At 39.9% G+C, this 16,371-nt stretch overlaps 1 protein-coding gene across 1 annotated transcript in view; it reads left to right on the plus strand.

Moving 5' to 3' along the window:
- Window positions 1-14,807, plus strand: part of tspan17.S (tetraspanin 17 S homeolog) — a 36,797-nt gene extending 21,990 nt beyond the window's left edge. The window contains 5 exon segments of the mRNA NM_001091358.1: window positions 6,698-6,868; window positions 8,329-8,454; window positions 10,500-10,547; window positions 11,212-11,328; window positions 13,394-14,807. Of these exon segments, the coding sequence (NP_001084827.1) occupies window positions 6,698-6,868; window positions 8,329-8,454; window positions 10,500-10,547; window positions 11,212-11,328; window positions 13,394-13,459 (528 nt within the window). The 3' untranslated portion in view covers window positions 13,460-14,807.
- The last annotated feature ends 1,564 nt before the right edge of the window (window positions 14,808-16,371 follow it).

Here is a 16,371-nt window from a genome sequence, read left to right on the forward strand (position 1 = left end):
CAGTCTATGTTTACTAAGAATATAACCAAGCTTCTTATTTTGTTCCCGTGGACTCTTTCCTCTGCATGAATAAGAGTACCATAACAAATTCAGGAATGTTGGGTCTGAAAACCAAACTGATGGTGACTTTTCCAGTGATCATACATGTTATGGCTGCCTATCTGTTGTTATGATTTTTCGGGCAAACCCCCAAATGATGGAAACCGCAGGAAGCTGCAGTTCCTCTTCACTGTATTGGCAAATGATATCCCTATAACATGGACACTGGTCAGGATTGATCAGCCACCATACATGTATTGATAATATTAGTACATGCATGGCCAGCTTTAAAGACTGTTTCAACTCCTTTTGTGATGGTAAAGAAAACTCAAACATTGGGTCAAAATACCAATATGTTATTCTTCTACCCTGTGACAGCCCTACTACAGTTCATTAGCAATTATAGTGAATGACCCATTTGCACCCCCCTCCCTGTGAATTTGAGTCTCTTTCTGCTTTAAGCTAATGGCAAAATGTTTGTTTTGAGTGTTTCGTTTACCTAGCAGCAGCTATTTATTGTGTGAGGGCTACTAACAAACTATCCATTCTGGGTGAGTCGGGAGCATTCGGGCAGGGGGTCACTTGCTAACTGTGCTTGGCTCAGCAAGAAACTCTGATTATTGTGTAACTGAGTTTTGCAAGATTAACAAAGCCACATAAATAAATAATCCAATTTCACATGGGTATTTGGGCTGAAGTGTTGAGCTGGATTATTGTTTCATAGCTCTTTTGATCTGTTTGCAGGAAATAAAACCTGCTGTATTTTTTTTCCTTTTCTCTGCCTGCAGCCTGTGTGAAATAAAATATTTTGAACAGTAAACTTGACAGTAAAGCCGACTCGGCTGCTGGGTATTTTACTTAAAATGTCCGTCTGCAAACTGCAGGTATAAATTTAAATTCCAGTCTGCTTGTGTAACAAAACCAAATATTAAAGCTTTGAGGAACAATCTGACCTCTTTGCCCCCCCCCCAACTTCCCTACCCACTACCTCTACTGCCATATGAATGGATCAGAATTAAAAAATGCACACACAAGAATTTTAATTCCTGCATGTATATTGTATTTATAGCCATACTGGGGATGTATTCTTATCACTGCGAGCAGTTTCAGACACCAGGCAAAGTAAAATGCAATACCTGTTGGAGATGATGGAGGTTTTTAGGACAAAATTTGCTCCAGGTCTTGTAACCGGTATCAACCAGTCAATAAAGATCTACTTGTCACCTGTTTAAAGGCAAACATCTGGTTGTGATTGGTACTATACAAGGTGCTAATTTTACAAGTTTTATTACATTGTCTCCAAAGGGAATAATAGTAATTAGTTTGCAACGTATGGCTATAGGAGAGGCTTTTCACTGCAGTGTTGTTTTTATAAAAAAAAAAAGTTGCTTTAAAATTCAACTTTAGTTTGATGTAGACCATGTTCGTCTAAGCCAGGCAATCTGCGTTTAGTCTCCATGTTTTATTATAATTTTCTGTTGTTTATCCGGGTGCTAGACCAAGCAGGCTTTTATCTGAATGTTAGTATTAGGGCTATGGCAGATGGGGAGATGTGTTGCCTATGGTCAAATTTAAATCTCCCAAAAATGCTTTCTCATCCGAAATAAAGTAAGTCGCTGGTGGGGAAACATACGCTGCACTTTTTTTTCCAAAGTATCCTCGTGAAGCATTATCTGTAAATTTGTTGCCTGCAGTAGCACAGATTTAACCATGGGTGACAAATATCCTAACGGAGAACTAAACTTAAAATCTCCCAAGTGAGTAGAATTTCTTATCTGATTCTCGAGGCCAGTGCTTGATTTCACTAAAAAATGCATGGGCCCAGATTATTGCTGCAGAAGTCCACCATCATCATCTCCTTTGCCTCTTCTGTCTTCTCTTCATTCTGGGCAGGCGCATATGCATTTAAGTGAAAACCAGCTTTTTTGCCTGAAGGAAAGAAGACAAAAAAAAAAAAGATAATGCCAGATCATCTTCTACAGAAGTATCACAGACCAGTGCTAGTGTTTCCTGCTAGCATGAGCTCCAGCCTGGGGATGCCTGACATGTGGAACCTCCCAGTGATTTAAGTTTAGTTTTCCTTTAAGTTTAAAGATAAAAATTCCCTTAGTTGCACGTGGGATGATTTTGCTCTCTTCGAATGGTGTGCCTGCAGGCAGCGAAACACCATTTACTCAGCTACTTAATAAAATGGTACACAAAGAGTCTGAATAACCCCCCCACACACACACAAACACACTTTTTTAATACAAAAAGGATTGTTTACAATTAGAAAGAGATGCAGTTGTGCAACATTTGGCGCAATTGTTGCACAATAAGTTCATTAAGGTACTCCTTGGCTCCTCTTAGCGGCACTTCTTCTTCCGTCCTGCTCCCTGTTACAAATTTTGTGCAAGTGTGTCTATTGATGCAGGGGAACCCTGGAGCTCCTTGGTTTGCACAAGAGTTCTGCAGCGGGCAAGGTCCCCATGGCTTAACCGCAAAAGAAGCAGGTAACTTGCAGGTTGTGTGTAGGGGTTTCAGATGTGGGTTTTATATACAAATTGTGTTAGAAGCATGCTTTGTGGATGCTTTGTGGATGCTTTGTGGATGCAATTACAATGCAAGTATGAGGGGAAAAAACCACTACATAGTGATTGCGTCTGAAAAATGGCACTTTACACGCTGCACAGTAAGTGAATGATCCCTAATATTTCTGTATCCTTGGTAACCACTTAGCTTACCTAACTTGCCAGCCTATGGATTTTCATAGTTACTCTAATGTTACAATGCAGATCAACTAAGAACACATTGCTTGTCTTCACAGTACAAAGAATGCACATTCCAAAAGTTGGAACAATGCGGCTCTGTATCATGGCAAGTTTTATTTTGTGTCCTTCTAAAGGGGAAAGCACAGCCTGTGAAAATGTATTCCTTTTTCTAAACAAAGATGCTTGTGTGTTAAAAAGCCTTAAAGTAAAATTAACCCTATTTAAAATTAGGTTTAATCTTACACTGATGGAATACTGTAATGGATCTGAGCCTCCCTACCAAAATGTGTTTTACAGGGGAAACATTTTTTATGAGCAACTATAGTACAATTCACTTATACTCGGATAAGAACTAAATACAAACTGCATGAAGTTGCATCAGTGCTTTACTACTGCTTTCATAAAGAGGGCTGGTTACTCTCTGTACTGCATGGTCAGGGGCACGATTCTATTAAAATGCTAATTTCATTTAGACAACACACACAAGACTGCTGGCCAAAAGCTGTTATAATGATGTTGGCAAACCTGGACACAGCTGCTGTGTTTTACACTAAATTATGGGGAAAAAAGAGCTTGTTTTTGGTGATGCATCATTTGCAATTCTGCTCCTCCTCAATTTGATACCCATGGTTTCAGACATCATCAGCCTGATTTGGTTCACCAGCTGGAGGCCACACAAGACCAAAGATTCCCTGTGTTGGTGACCTCCCAATCAAGCACATTTACTTGTATGGCTCACTTAAATCTTGGGTCTGAAGTGTGTTGACATAAAGACCTGAAACTCCCACAATAACAACTCAAGTGCAGGACTCACAATAACATGCCCTTTGACATTTTGCATCCTATTTTCCTTTCTTTTTCACTGCCCGAGAATGGTATGTTTTACTCACAGATTAATCATTAGTGGAACCTGTTGTTGGATTCCCAGAAGTGAGAGTTACACTGTGCCCCTCTTGCAGAATGTAACTAACCAAATAAAAAAAACACTTCTGTTCTGCTGTAGAGTCCGCAAGAAGAAATGAAAAGTGGCCTGTTCATGGGAGTTGGGTATGAGAGTTTTTTTTTGAAGAAGAATTTGATAGGGTACAATCAATCTATCTTTTGATAAATAATACATATCCTAGGTCAGTGACAGAAGGATTGTATTATATATTTTAAATGCCACTGTGAGTTTTCAGAATAAGTAACTGGTTACTCATTGTATATAACATGGATATTACAATTTACATGGAGTGACATGTCCATATAAAGCAGGGATTCTTAAACTGTGGGTTAGGACCCAAAACATTGCCTCATTCCGCTTAGGGTGGGACACATGAAAACAGTTGACATGGCCTCTTAAAATGGGAAAAAGTCCTTCTGCTGTATACATGCTTGTAAACAAATAATCTGCAGGCCAAGTTCATTAATTAAAGGTCAAAGAACTCCAACCATTAATCACTGATTAATCAATTAGGTGACAACACAGAGTTTATAAAGATGTTTTGTATAGTTGTCTGGCTTTTGTGTCCTAAATTTCACACACACACATCAATTGTGTATCAGTAAGATTCTTCAAATTGTATTGCTTCTAGGGATGCACCGAATCCACTATTTTGGATTCGGCCGAATCCCTGAATCCATCTTGGAAGATTCAGCCGAAACTCGAAGCGAATCCTAATTTGCATATGCAAGTTAGGGGCGGGAAAGTAAAAAGTGGAAAAAATTGGTTTACTTCCTTGTTTTGTAAAAAAAACTCATGTGAAATACCTCCCTCTCCACAATTTGCACATGCAAATTAGGATTCGGATTTGGTTCGGCCAGGCACAAGGATTCGGCCGAATCCAAATCCTGCTGAAAGAGGCAGAATCTTGGCCGAATCCCAAACGGAATCCTGGATTCAGTGCATCCCTAATTGCTTCACATAGAAACACTAGCATTCTTTATTTTTTTTATGTATGATTTGTCCACTAGATCGCTGCTGTCTGAGATTTTCTATAATAGGCCAATTATTCACTGTTTTGGAAGTTTAGGGGCTGGAGGAGGTCTGTTCTTGGGCAGGCTGGGGCCATAAAAATCTCGTGGAGGGCCAGATCCATCCTGCAGGTCTTGCCAAACATATTTCATTTTGCTGTTTAGTAATAAGATATAATATTATTTAATTATCTTGTCACGTGTGTGACATCCTGAATCCTCTCTGCTTCTATATCATTGGGCTAGGTATAAGAAAAACGGAGGGGCTAACATGAACTCCACATTTAACGTAACAAAGCATATGTTTCAGGTTATGGAATTCATTGGCAGCTAGTTCATCCAACACCAACTTGGTTTTAGATTTATTTCCATAAATATTTATATCCCAAAAGGAAACAGATCGGAGGGCCACATTCTGCAACACAAGGTTATTTCCTGACATTGGAGAATGCCAGGGACCTGGAAAAAGTGAGTTTGTTCTGTCATAGGATAAGCAATATGTAAGATATATTCCAAAATCAGCATCTTAAGGGGAGCTGTCACTGCAGTAAAGAATCTTTCTCAAGTTGTTGGCTATTTCTAATAATTTCACTGTGTTTCTTTTCAGTTTCTGAGATATTCAATGTTTGTTAAAGTGGACCTGTCACCCAGACATAAAAAGCTGTATAATAAGTCTTTTCAAATTAAACATGACATCCAAATTCTTTTTTTTTATTAAAGCATTCATAGCTCAACTGTCAAATATTGCCCCTCCTCTATGCCTTAGGCATAGAGGCGGGGGAAGCAATTACTTTCATTTTCCATTCAGCACTTCCTTGATGTCACTGCTCTCCCTACATTCCCCCAGTTCTCTTAACCATTTAATTGTGTAGCCAGGGCATGGGGATGGACATCAGGTCCCACATTCTGGTGCACAAACAAGATTCTGAGATGATGCAAGGCTTGCCTTAATAAAATGGCTCATGCCAGCTTGCTATAATTATGAATTCCCAGACTGAAGGAAACAAGATCCAAAAAATATATATAGTGTAATTAAAGTTAATTTTGCTTTAATAGGAATTGGAATAGCAATTGGGAACTGGTCCCAACATGCAGTGATGTGGCATTCCCCAGACAATGCCACGAAGATGGTTGTTGCAGGAAAAAATGGATGTTCTGCAGAACTAAATCCAAACCAAGTCATTTATTTTTTTTCACCAGTGATACATTTAAAAATAATGTAATCCTGGAATTGGTGAATTCCTATATGTCAATCGTTATTTTTGCAAGATTCAGAGCAGTGTTTCCCATGTGTTCCTTGCACCATGCTTGCTTAGTAGACTTGAGTTTTTGAATGGCTAATTTCAGTTGTCTCTCTCTCTAAAGCTGGCCATAGATTAAAAGATCCGATCGTACGAATCATCGACAGAAATGTTCTAACCTGTCCGATCGACCAAACGACCAATCTCCGCCGGACCAAAAATGTCGGGACGCTCCACACACGGTTCGAAAATTGTACGAATCCTCGATTCGTACGATCAGATCTTTGCGTCTATGGCCAGCTTTAGATTGACACATCAACCATCTTAACTTATATTAATTCAAAGGCAGGGCATTCGTTTGTTAGTGATAGGATAGTATATATCTGATTATAATACACAAAAGCCATGAATATCTGGTAAATTATATCCTTATAAACGGTGAGTAGTGATGTAATTTCTGTCACATGACTCACTAAAATTTGTGTATTATAATTAATAAAGTACCCCCAGTTGTAAAATATGAGGATATTATAAGTTACCTCGGAGTTCCATGACCTGTATAAAAACACTCGGCCTTCGGCCTCGTGTTTTTATAGGGTCATGAAACTCCTCTGTAACTTATAATATCCTTATATTTTACAAGAGGGGGTACTTTATTCACTATATACTTGATTGTTTATAATGTCTTGTCTCTACCTTCCTCTATTTCTGCAGTTCTCAGTCTTCCTGGGGTTGATCTTCTTCTTGGAGCTGACTGCAGGGATCTTGGCCTTTGTTTTCAAAGACTGGATCAAAGATCAGCTTAATTTTTTTATCAACAACAACGTGAAGGCGTATCGTGATGATATTGACCTCCAGAACCTCATTGATTTTGCTCAGGAATATGTAAGTGTGGCTGGAATAAGACAATTTTTAAACAGTTTTTGTAGCAGGATTGGTTTCTGGTGCACTTGAAAATATTCTATCAATGCATGGAAGGGAATCCTCTGCAGCATTAGAAGACTAGCCTGCCATCTAGTGGTACCGTAATAAAACCCTTACAAATGAGCTGCTCTATTAATAGTTAGCCAATTAAAGTGGTAACCTTAGCAATGTAGAGAAATGAAATTAATTTAATTTTTTTTTTATAGTTTGGCTTTGATTAAGATGGCTACAAAATGGGAACATGTTTGTTGACAAACAAGCATAGCTTTGGCTCTTTGAATAACCAAGTGAGGCAGAGCTGTTGGGCATGAATGAAGGGATCAAATGATGGGTCTGAGCAGAATTTTTAAGAGAGAACCACATTCATAGCCCAATGTGGTCCATGCCTGATGGGAATTTCCAGCATGTCAGATTGTTGCATTATCAAACAGATAGGGGATTATTTGGGGTGTATTCATGGACCACTAGGGTGCAGAGTCTGTGTTTGACCAACTGTAGAATTTGATAAGAGGGTTGTTCTGTTTGAAGCTTTAGAAGTGACCCATGCAGGGGAGTGTATGACTGTTCATGACATCAGTTGTCTTTCTAATAAGGCCATGAGCATGCACAGTCTGTACAATGCAACTCAAGAGAACAGAATTGGATCTGGACTACTGTGTACCCTGTAGTGATTTGCCCGCTCTTTCTCTTTCTACCTGAACAAACCATGCCAAGCTTTCAGTGAATGCCCAGCTTTATGTGGCACACTTTAGCCCAGATACAAGGGGAATCAAAGATAACTTTGGGGTTACCACAAGGACTACTTTCAAGTGTTTTTAATTTTTTTTTTACATTTGGTGATAGATCCCTTATATTAAGTCTGTCAAAGAGTGTGTCATTAGACTTTGATGTTAAAAACCAAGTTTTATAACCAGTGCGAGCACCGTACAACCTTGGTCTCCTATCATAATAAAGTACACCCAAAGATGGTCCCAAAGCATGCTTGTAGATAAAAAATATAAGTTTATTCCATATTATAAAAAGTCAAACATTCCCCCTATGGCGCCTAACGCGTTTCATGCTTACCTAGCACTTAGTCATAGGCAATCGCCTATGACTAAGTGCTAGGTAAGCATGCTAGGTAAGCATGAAACTATGACTAAGTGCTAGGTAAGCATGATACGCGTTAGGCGCCATAGGGGGAATGTTTGACTTTTTATAATTTATCTACAAGCATGCTTTGGGACTATTTTTCAAAAGTTATGGTTGTACCTCTGCTTTGCCACTAGAGGTTCCCAGCATGCTACAATAATCTTCACTATGCCTTTGATCCAAGGTAACTAATTGTTTTACACCCAAAGATGACCATGACACAACACTGATCACACAATAAAAGTTTGAAATGTTCCTTTACTGCACTTCTCACATCTGTTTCCTTACAGTGGTCCTGCTGTGGTGCACATGGACCTAACGACTGGAACCTCAACATCTACTTTAACTGTACAGACTCTAACCCAAGCAGGGAACGCTGCGGTGTGCCATTCTCCTGCTGTGTGAAGGACCCTGCGGTTAGTAATATGTGCACTCTGGGTTCTTTGTATGAGGCTGTATCAGGCTGTGGTTTTGCTGGATATAAATCTTGTTGACTGGCACAAAAGGCGTTGGTAACCCACAGCATGAAAATGATAGAGTATTATACATTGAATCAGCAACTGATGAAAGAATATTTGCTAAAGCTTTCATATTCAAACAGAGACATAATAGCAAGCAGAAAGAGGCAAATAGGATTGCTGCTAAATGGTATCACTGGCAGGAGAGGCAACACAGATTCCATTGTATCCCTGATGTGCTGCCTGAGTCAACAAGCAAATTAGTGGGGAGCTAGAAGATGGGAAGGGAAAGTTTAATGAAATGCTGTAATGTGCTATGGACTTAATTAAATATACATAGTTGCTTCAGCATAAAAAAAAAGCAGCCATCAAAGGCAGCTCATGGGCTTCCAGACTGACAAGTAGAGGAAACATGTCACTCATGGTATGCATTGGTCAAGTAGGTTCCCGTCAGATAGGTTTCTGCTGTATGACCTTCATATTTTTATTTATTATTAAGAATAACTTATTATTATAAAGTATCAACATATTCCATAGCACTGTCAAATAAATGGTTGTAGACAGCGAAGGCCAGCCTTAGACTGACGACCTATTGGGCCCAATCAGTCCCAACCTTGATCAGCCTAGCCCTCCCCCATAGGGATGTAGCGAACTGTTCGCCGGCGAACTAGTTCGCGCGAACTTCGACTGTTCGCGTCCGCCGCAAGTTCGCGAACGTCGCGCGACGTTCGCCAATAGGCGTTCGCGTCAAAATCGTTCGACCATTCGACCATTCGATCGCTAAAATCGAACGATTTTCGTTCGATTCGAACGAAAATCGTTCGATCGAACGATTAAAATCCTTCGATTGTTCGAATCTAACGATTTTCGGATGTTCGAAGTTCGCGAACAGTTTGCGAACTGTTCGCATTTTTTGCCGGTGTTCGCAAACGGCGTTCGCGAACACATACTCGGCGGTTCGCTACATCCCTACTCCCCCACAGTGAAGTGGACAGAGACTGATGTTATTAGAGGAAAAGATAAGTGTTTCATAGAATTGGTATAAAATGGAATGTAAGAGAACATTTTGTAGAATTGGAGAGTAGGAGAAATTGGGAGATACAGAAAGGAAAACATCTCTTATGTGAAAGAAAAGCAAGAGAAGCCCATAAGAGCTGAAATGCTGAAAGAATCAGAAAAGACAAAGGGATAGTGAAAGAAAGCAGGAGATAAAATATCAGAAAATGGAAATCAGAGAACAACAAAAGAGAAAGTGAGCAGAATTTTGTACTTTTTTGAAATCTATATGTGAGCCCTAGGTTACTTATGTACATAGCAATGGTGGTGGTGTACAAGCAGTGGTGCAACAGTGTACCTTTGATGTCATCTGACAACATTGTGCTGGAGGAAGAGCCGTTCATTGAGAGCAATTGAGTTTTTTTTGCTTAGGGACATTGGCAGATGAGATTTGTTGCCCATGACAAATCTGCACTACCCACAGGTTCCAAATCTCCTGAAAATACCTCTCCCTTCATTAATATTTAGATCACAGCATATGAAACACTTTACTTGCAGCAATCCAGCATAATGCCTGAAAAATATATAAAAAGGAGAGGTATTTTTGGGAGATTTGACACCAGCGGTTACTTTAGATTTCCCATAGGTGGCAAGTCTCTTCCTGGGACAATCATAAAGGTTATGGACATTTTCCTCTTGTTGGTTACATGAAATCCTTAGGGGCCATATTGTGCCACGAAATGTTGGGGGTCAGTGGAACAAGAAAGAAAGAGTTGAAAAGGGAGAGTTACAGCAGCAGTCACAGGAGAGAGTGAGGCAGACGCTACTTGCCCAACTAGCCCTGGAATCCCATGCCATCCAGCAACAATCCATCTGAGGGGGCCCACAGTTGATAAAACCAGCCTTGAAACATTAAAGATCTAGATTTCATACAAAAACCACAGAGAATAACTGATAAAAAAGGTAAAGAGAGCCCTGCCCAAAACTGTTTATTTTTTCCCTCACAGGAAGATGTTCCCAACACACAGTGTGGATATGATGTGCGGCTGAAGCTGGTAGGCATAAAATGACCTTTATAAATGCCCTTGACATAGTAGGGTGGGTTGTATTTAAAAAATATGGCAGTCTTACTAATGTGACACTTCATATGGAAAATATATATGCATATATCCAAATACAGGTTGCTGTTACACGTGTGCAGGTTTCAAGGAAAACTTGTGAACAACAAAGATGATGAGAATCCATCAGTGACTGCTCCGGTCACTGAAGAAGAAGGAAAAAGAAATGTTCTGATGTTGCACTGCCCAGGAAAGACATGAGAAAAGATATTCTAAAGACTAGTGGGGCAATATGTAAATAGCCGCAGTCCTGTGTGCTCTGTTTCGGAGTGCAGAGACCTGCAGAAAGTGCCTTGAACTGAGCACTGCCTATGTGAATCAGGGCTCGATTCAAGAGAGGTAGACCCAGGGAGGCATATAGGATATACTGCCCCATACCTTGTACATTGCTGAGAAGCACAAAGTATAGAGTAGCAAGAGGCATGGCTTGATTAGGGGCCCTATCCTTACTGCCTGTCTGAAGCTGCAGCTTAAATTGCAACTTTATCAAATTCCTTATATTTATTGTCCTAACTACAGTATATGTTGTCAGACAAATGAGTGAGTATGTGACACCATCTGCTTTCCTTAAGTTATTCTCACTTTCCATTTTTCACACCAGGAACTGGAGCAGCAGAGCTACATCTATACCAAGGGATGTGTGGGCCAGTTTGAGAAGTGGCTGCAAGATAACCTAATTGTAGTGGCCGGAGTATTTGTCGCAGTTGCTTTATTACAGGTGAGGTTTTTTCATCCTACTTTACTTTTGCTTATGCCGTTGCATATGTCTCCTAAACACTACTGAATGCTGAAGGAGAAAGTAATGAAGACCTTGCTACTTTCTGTAGAACAGGGGTCCCCAACCTTTTTTACTTGTGAGCCACATTTAAATGTAAAAAGACAACAAAAGCAACACAAGCATAAAAAAGTCCATATGGGTGCCAAAAAAGGACTATAATTGGCTGTACCCTCTATATGGACTGGCAGCCTACAGGAGGCTTTGTTTGGCAGTACAGCTGTTTTTTATGCAACCAAAACTTGGCTTCTAGCCAGGAATTCAAAAAGAAGCACCTGCTTTGAGGCCACTGGGAGCAACAGCCAAGGGGTTGGTGAGCAACATGTTGCTCGCGAGCTACTGGTTGGGGATCACTGCTGTAGAACATTATGAAGTGCAATGGCTTCATATAGCATACTTTGCAATGGAATCATACTTGAACTGATATGGAAGGCAGACATGGTGCCTCTAACAAATGACAGAGCTTTATATTTGAACTCAAGGGTGAACCTCAAACAAGTGTGTTTAGAGACATTATATCCTAATCAAACTTCTTTGCTCAATGCATGTTCTCTATGGGCTGAAAAAAAAAGCACTGCATACCTGTACAAGGCAATTCCTTGTAATAATTGAGGGAACAGGTGGAACTGCTAAGAAACTGCTCCCAGAATGTTACATTGTAGTTCTAAATGCAGAGACAAGGTATAACTCAAGTTGTTGATACTGTCTCAGGACTTCCATGGATAAAGTGGGGCGTGCTGCTGTGGGTGAAATCTGCCTATACAGATTGGTTGCTTCATTACTAATGTGGCAAATCTGCTGCTATGCCGTGCATATGGGATGGATTTGCCTTTTCTCTGCTGGCATCTTTACTAGTGATGGGCGAATCTGACCTATTCTGCTTCACCAAAAATTTGCAGAATGACAAACAATTTGCTAAATGCATTTTTCTATGGGTGCTATTTTTTTTTTTTGACGTGTGATAATTTTTTTCAAGCTTTGGGGTCTTTGGGCATACTTTCCACGGTGAAACCTGACAAATTGCTCAGCACTAATCTTTACATCGGTGTAAAACAGGACCATACAATTCCAAATACTACATTAATTATATACAGTTCTTAAAGGACATGTCAACTCGAAAAATAATTTTTTGCATAATCAATGAAAACATAATTCCAAGCAACTTTACAATATACATTCATTACACATTTTCTATGGTTTTTAAGTTATTTTTATATGTATTGCTATTGAAAGTAATGTTTGTACCTTTCTAACCTCTGCCCTGATGGCTCTGGCTTTTACAATGTAACCTAAACCAACTGAAGTAGACTGGCTTTTGCAACATTGTTTAAAAAGTAAAAACCAGGCGTTAAGCAAATGCTGCTATCAGTAGCAATTACGGTTACAAACAACTTTTGAAGCACTTACCATTTTTAATAAATTCATATGGGAAAGTTGCTTATAATTGTGTTTTCTTTTATTAGACAGAACTCATTTTGGGGGTTGACGTGTCCTTAAACAACTGGTCTTCTGAATACTTCAACATTAATACACTAGACAGAGCATATCCTCATCCACACATTTTGGCAGATGTTTTCAAAAGCTTAAAGGAATTCTGTCATGATTTCTATGATGTAGTTTTTATTTATAAATTACACTGTTTACACTGCAAATAATCCAATCTACCATATAAAATTACATTCCTTATATTGGTGTGTAGGCAGTCATATCAGGTAATTTTGCCTGGTCATGTGCTTTCAGAAAGAGCCAGCACTTTAGGATGGAACTGCTTTCTGGCAGGCAATTGGTTCTCCTACTCAATGTAACTGAATGTGTCGCAGTGGGACCTGGATTTCACTATTGAGTGCTGTTCTTATATCTACCAGGCAGCTGTTATCTTGTGTTAGGCGCAGCAGGGGGGGGGGGACCTGGGACAGCAGCCCTGGTGGGCCAGTCCAACCCTGTATTTTACTGTAGTGGTAACTGTGTCCATCCTAACTCTAATTAATCATCTTATTTTATCTTTCAGATCTTTGGCATTTGTTTGGCTCAGAATTTAGTTAGTGACATCAAAGCTGTGAAAGCGAACTGGTGACCCATTGCCATCCTCACCACGATGCCGGAACTCTCTTAACACTGGAGCCTGCCTTTTTTTGCACTGCCCTTAAATATCACACAGACTCTCAAGCATGAACTTCTGGGGGATAATGTTCCTTGATAGTATTTTGTGGAGAGCCGATTGGCTGGAGTGGTCTGGATAATTTTGTCTTATTATGGGTTTTTACACATAACAGGGGACATGATGATGTTGTTTGTGCCACAATCTACCCATCCAGCCCGAGCTTCCTTCCCTCCCTGAACCTGGAGGGGCTGGCACTGGAAGCCATGGTGTATATAAGTGCATGTGCGGTGTCAGAAGGCGGTGTAGATATATAAATATCTATATTGTAAAAATGTAAAGACTCTTAAGGGCCATGCCAGCCCTCCTTTTATTGGAGAGGCCCCAGGCTTTGTATATGGAAGGGGCTTTAAATGCTTGAAGTGCTCCATGCTCTATGGGCATTCAGGCGATCAGCCAAAAAACTCCCAATATTGTCCGACACTGGAGGCATTGTAGATTTTTGATTTTGTATTAACCTGACTTTTATTGTTAATGTTACTTTCATCCTAATTTTTATTTTTTTTCCTCTTGCCATGTTTTGTTGGCAGTGCCAGTTAAGGCCATAGCAGTAGTGTAGTACTTTAATTGCTGCTACCCCCTCAAGAAAGACCAAGAGCCCAGGGTGATTCACTAGAGCAGGGATCCCCAACATTTAGAACCTGTGAGCAACATTCAGAAGTAAAAGGAGTTGGGGAGCAACACTAGCATGAAAAATGTTCCTGGGGACCCAAATAAGGGCTGTGATTGGCCATTTAGTAGCACCTATGTGAATTGTCAGCCTATATTGAGGCTCTGTTTGGCAGTGCACCTGGTTTTTATGCAACTAAAACTTGTCTCCAAGCCTGGAATTTAAAAATAAGCTCCTGGTTTGAGGCCACTGGGAGCAACATGTTGCTCGCGAGCTACTGGTTGGGGATCATTGCTCTAGAGCTTTCATCTGTAGGGAACATCATAGGCCTCTTTATCCACCCCAGTTATCAGTGCTGCCCTTCACCAGAAAACTCTTTTAATACCAAAGCAGGTTTTGTAACCGTATAAAATCTGTAACTGGCTTCCCTACTTAGTGTCTTTACTTTGTGGCAGTCTAGTAGCAGTCATTTTAAAGTTAAAACCCCAGCTTGGGATCCTTCTTTCCTGTTGCGAATTCAGCTAATACCCATGAACAAAGTAAGGATGAACTTCTTCCCTACAATATGGAGTGTTTCAGCCATCTTGTTCCTCTTAGCTGAGAGATGCAAAGGTTCCTCATATGTTTTAATAAATTGTTCAGCTTGAAACTGAATTGCTTTGTCCAAGTGTTGGTTAAGATTGTATGTACCAGTAGTTGAACCATACTTGGCTCAGTGAGGATGTTGGCATTCCAAGGTGCACTGCATTATTTACTACGTTTATGTCTTTGTACCAGGAATGGCCACAATGCCCTGCCTCCAGCTGCTATAGAACTAAAATAATTGTCCCAAGCTGGATATTACCATGTTGTTCATTACTATTTTTGATCAATATTTCAGTTGATTTAAGCTCTTTGATCCTTATTCACATACATCAGCCCAGAAGTTTGGTGTGCTCCGATAGCTGGAATAGTGTATTCCAACAGACATAGTTACACTGAAGGACAGGGGTAGAAAACCTGCACTACTGCGGCTGTTGCTGAACAACTCCCGGCATGCTAGCCAATTACTTATTTGGAGTTGTAGTTCTACACCCTACGGAATGGATCTTTTTTTTTTTTTTGAAGTATTATATATTCCATTTGTAGGACGCACTTCATGTTAATTCTGCAGTTTACAGCACTGTCCAACCTATGGCTCTCCTGCTGCCTATTACTTAAAGGAACAGTAACATCAACAAATGAAAGTGTATTAAATTCATGAAAATATAATGCACTGGTGAAACTGGCGTGCTTGCTTCAGCAACTCTACTATAGTTTGTATAAAAAAGCTGCTGTGTAACTGTGGAGGCAGCCATTCAAAGCTGAAAAAGGCACAGGATACACAGCTAATAACAGATACGCCCTGTACTATACAATTTGATTCTACATAGCTTATCTGTTATCTACTATTTCTGTTGTGCTGGAATGGCTGCCCCATGGCTACACAGCAGCTTGTTTATATAAACTATAGTAGTCTTTCTGAAGCAAACACACCAGTTTTACCATTGCAGGGCGACGCTACATTATTTATTCATTACTTTAAAGTGGACCTGTCACCCAGACATAAAAAGCTGTATAATGAAAGTCCTTTTCAAATTAAACATGAAATCCAATTTCTATTTTTTATTCAAGCATTCATAGCTGTTGTAAGCTCATTTAAAAATCTCAGCTGTCAATAAAATATTGTCTGCCCCTCCTCTATGCCCTGGGCATAGAGGAGGGGCAGACAATTACTTTCACTTTCCATTCAGCACTTCCTAGATTTCACTACTCTCCACATTTTCCCCCATTCTCTTTACCATTTAATTGTGTAACCAGGACATGGGGATGGACATCAGGTCCCCCATTCTGGTGCACAAACAAGATTCTGAGATGATACAAGGCTTTCCTTAATAACAGTGTCCACAAAATGGCTGCTGCCTGCTTGCTATAATTTTGAAACCCCAGACAGAAGGAAGCAAGATTCAAATAATTTATACAGTGTAATTAAAGTTCATTTTGCTTGACTAATGTGATAAAATAGGATTTTGAATAATTTTTTTGGGTGACGGGTCCCCTTTAAAACGTTTTATTTTATTTGTCACTGTTCCATTAGCAGTTGCCCTTTTGCTTTGCGGGATGTACGAAATCATAGCTGGAGGGTTGTGGGTTAGGCCTCCTGATTTAGAGTTTAGCGTAGTACATCTGGGTGCCATAA

The sequence above is a fragment of the Xenopus laevis genome, chromosome 3S (assembly GCF_017654675.1).
Source record: "Xenopus laevis strain J_2021 chromosome 3S, Xenopus_laevis_v10.1, whole genome shotgun sequence".
Taxonomy (NCBI): Eukaryota; Metazoa; Chordata; class Amphibia; order Anura; family Pipidae; genus Xenopus; species Xenopus laevis.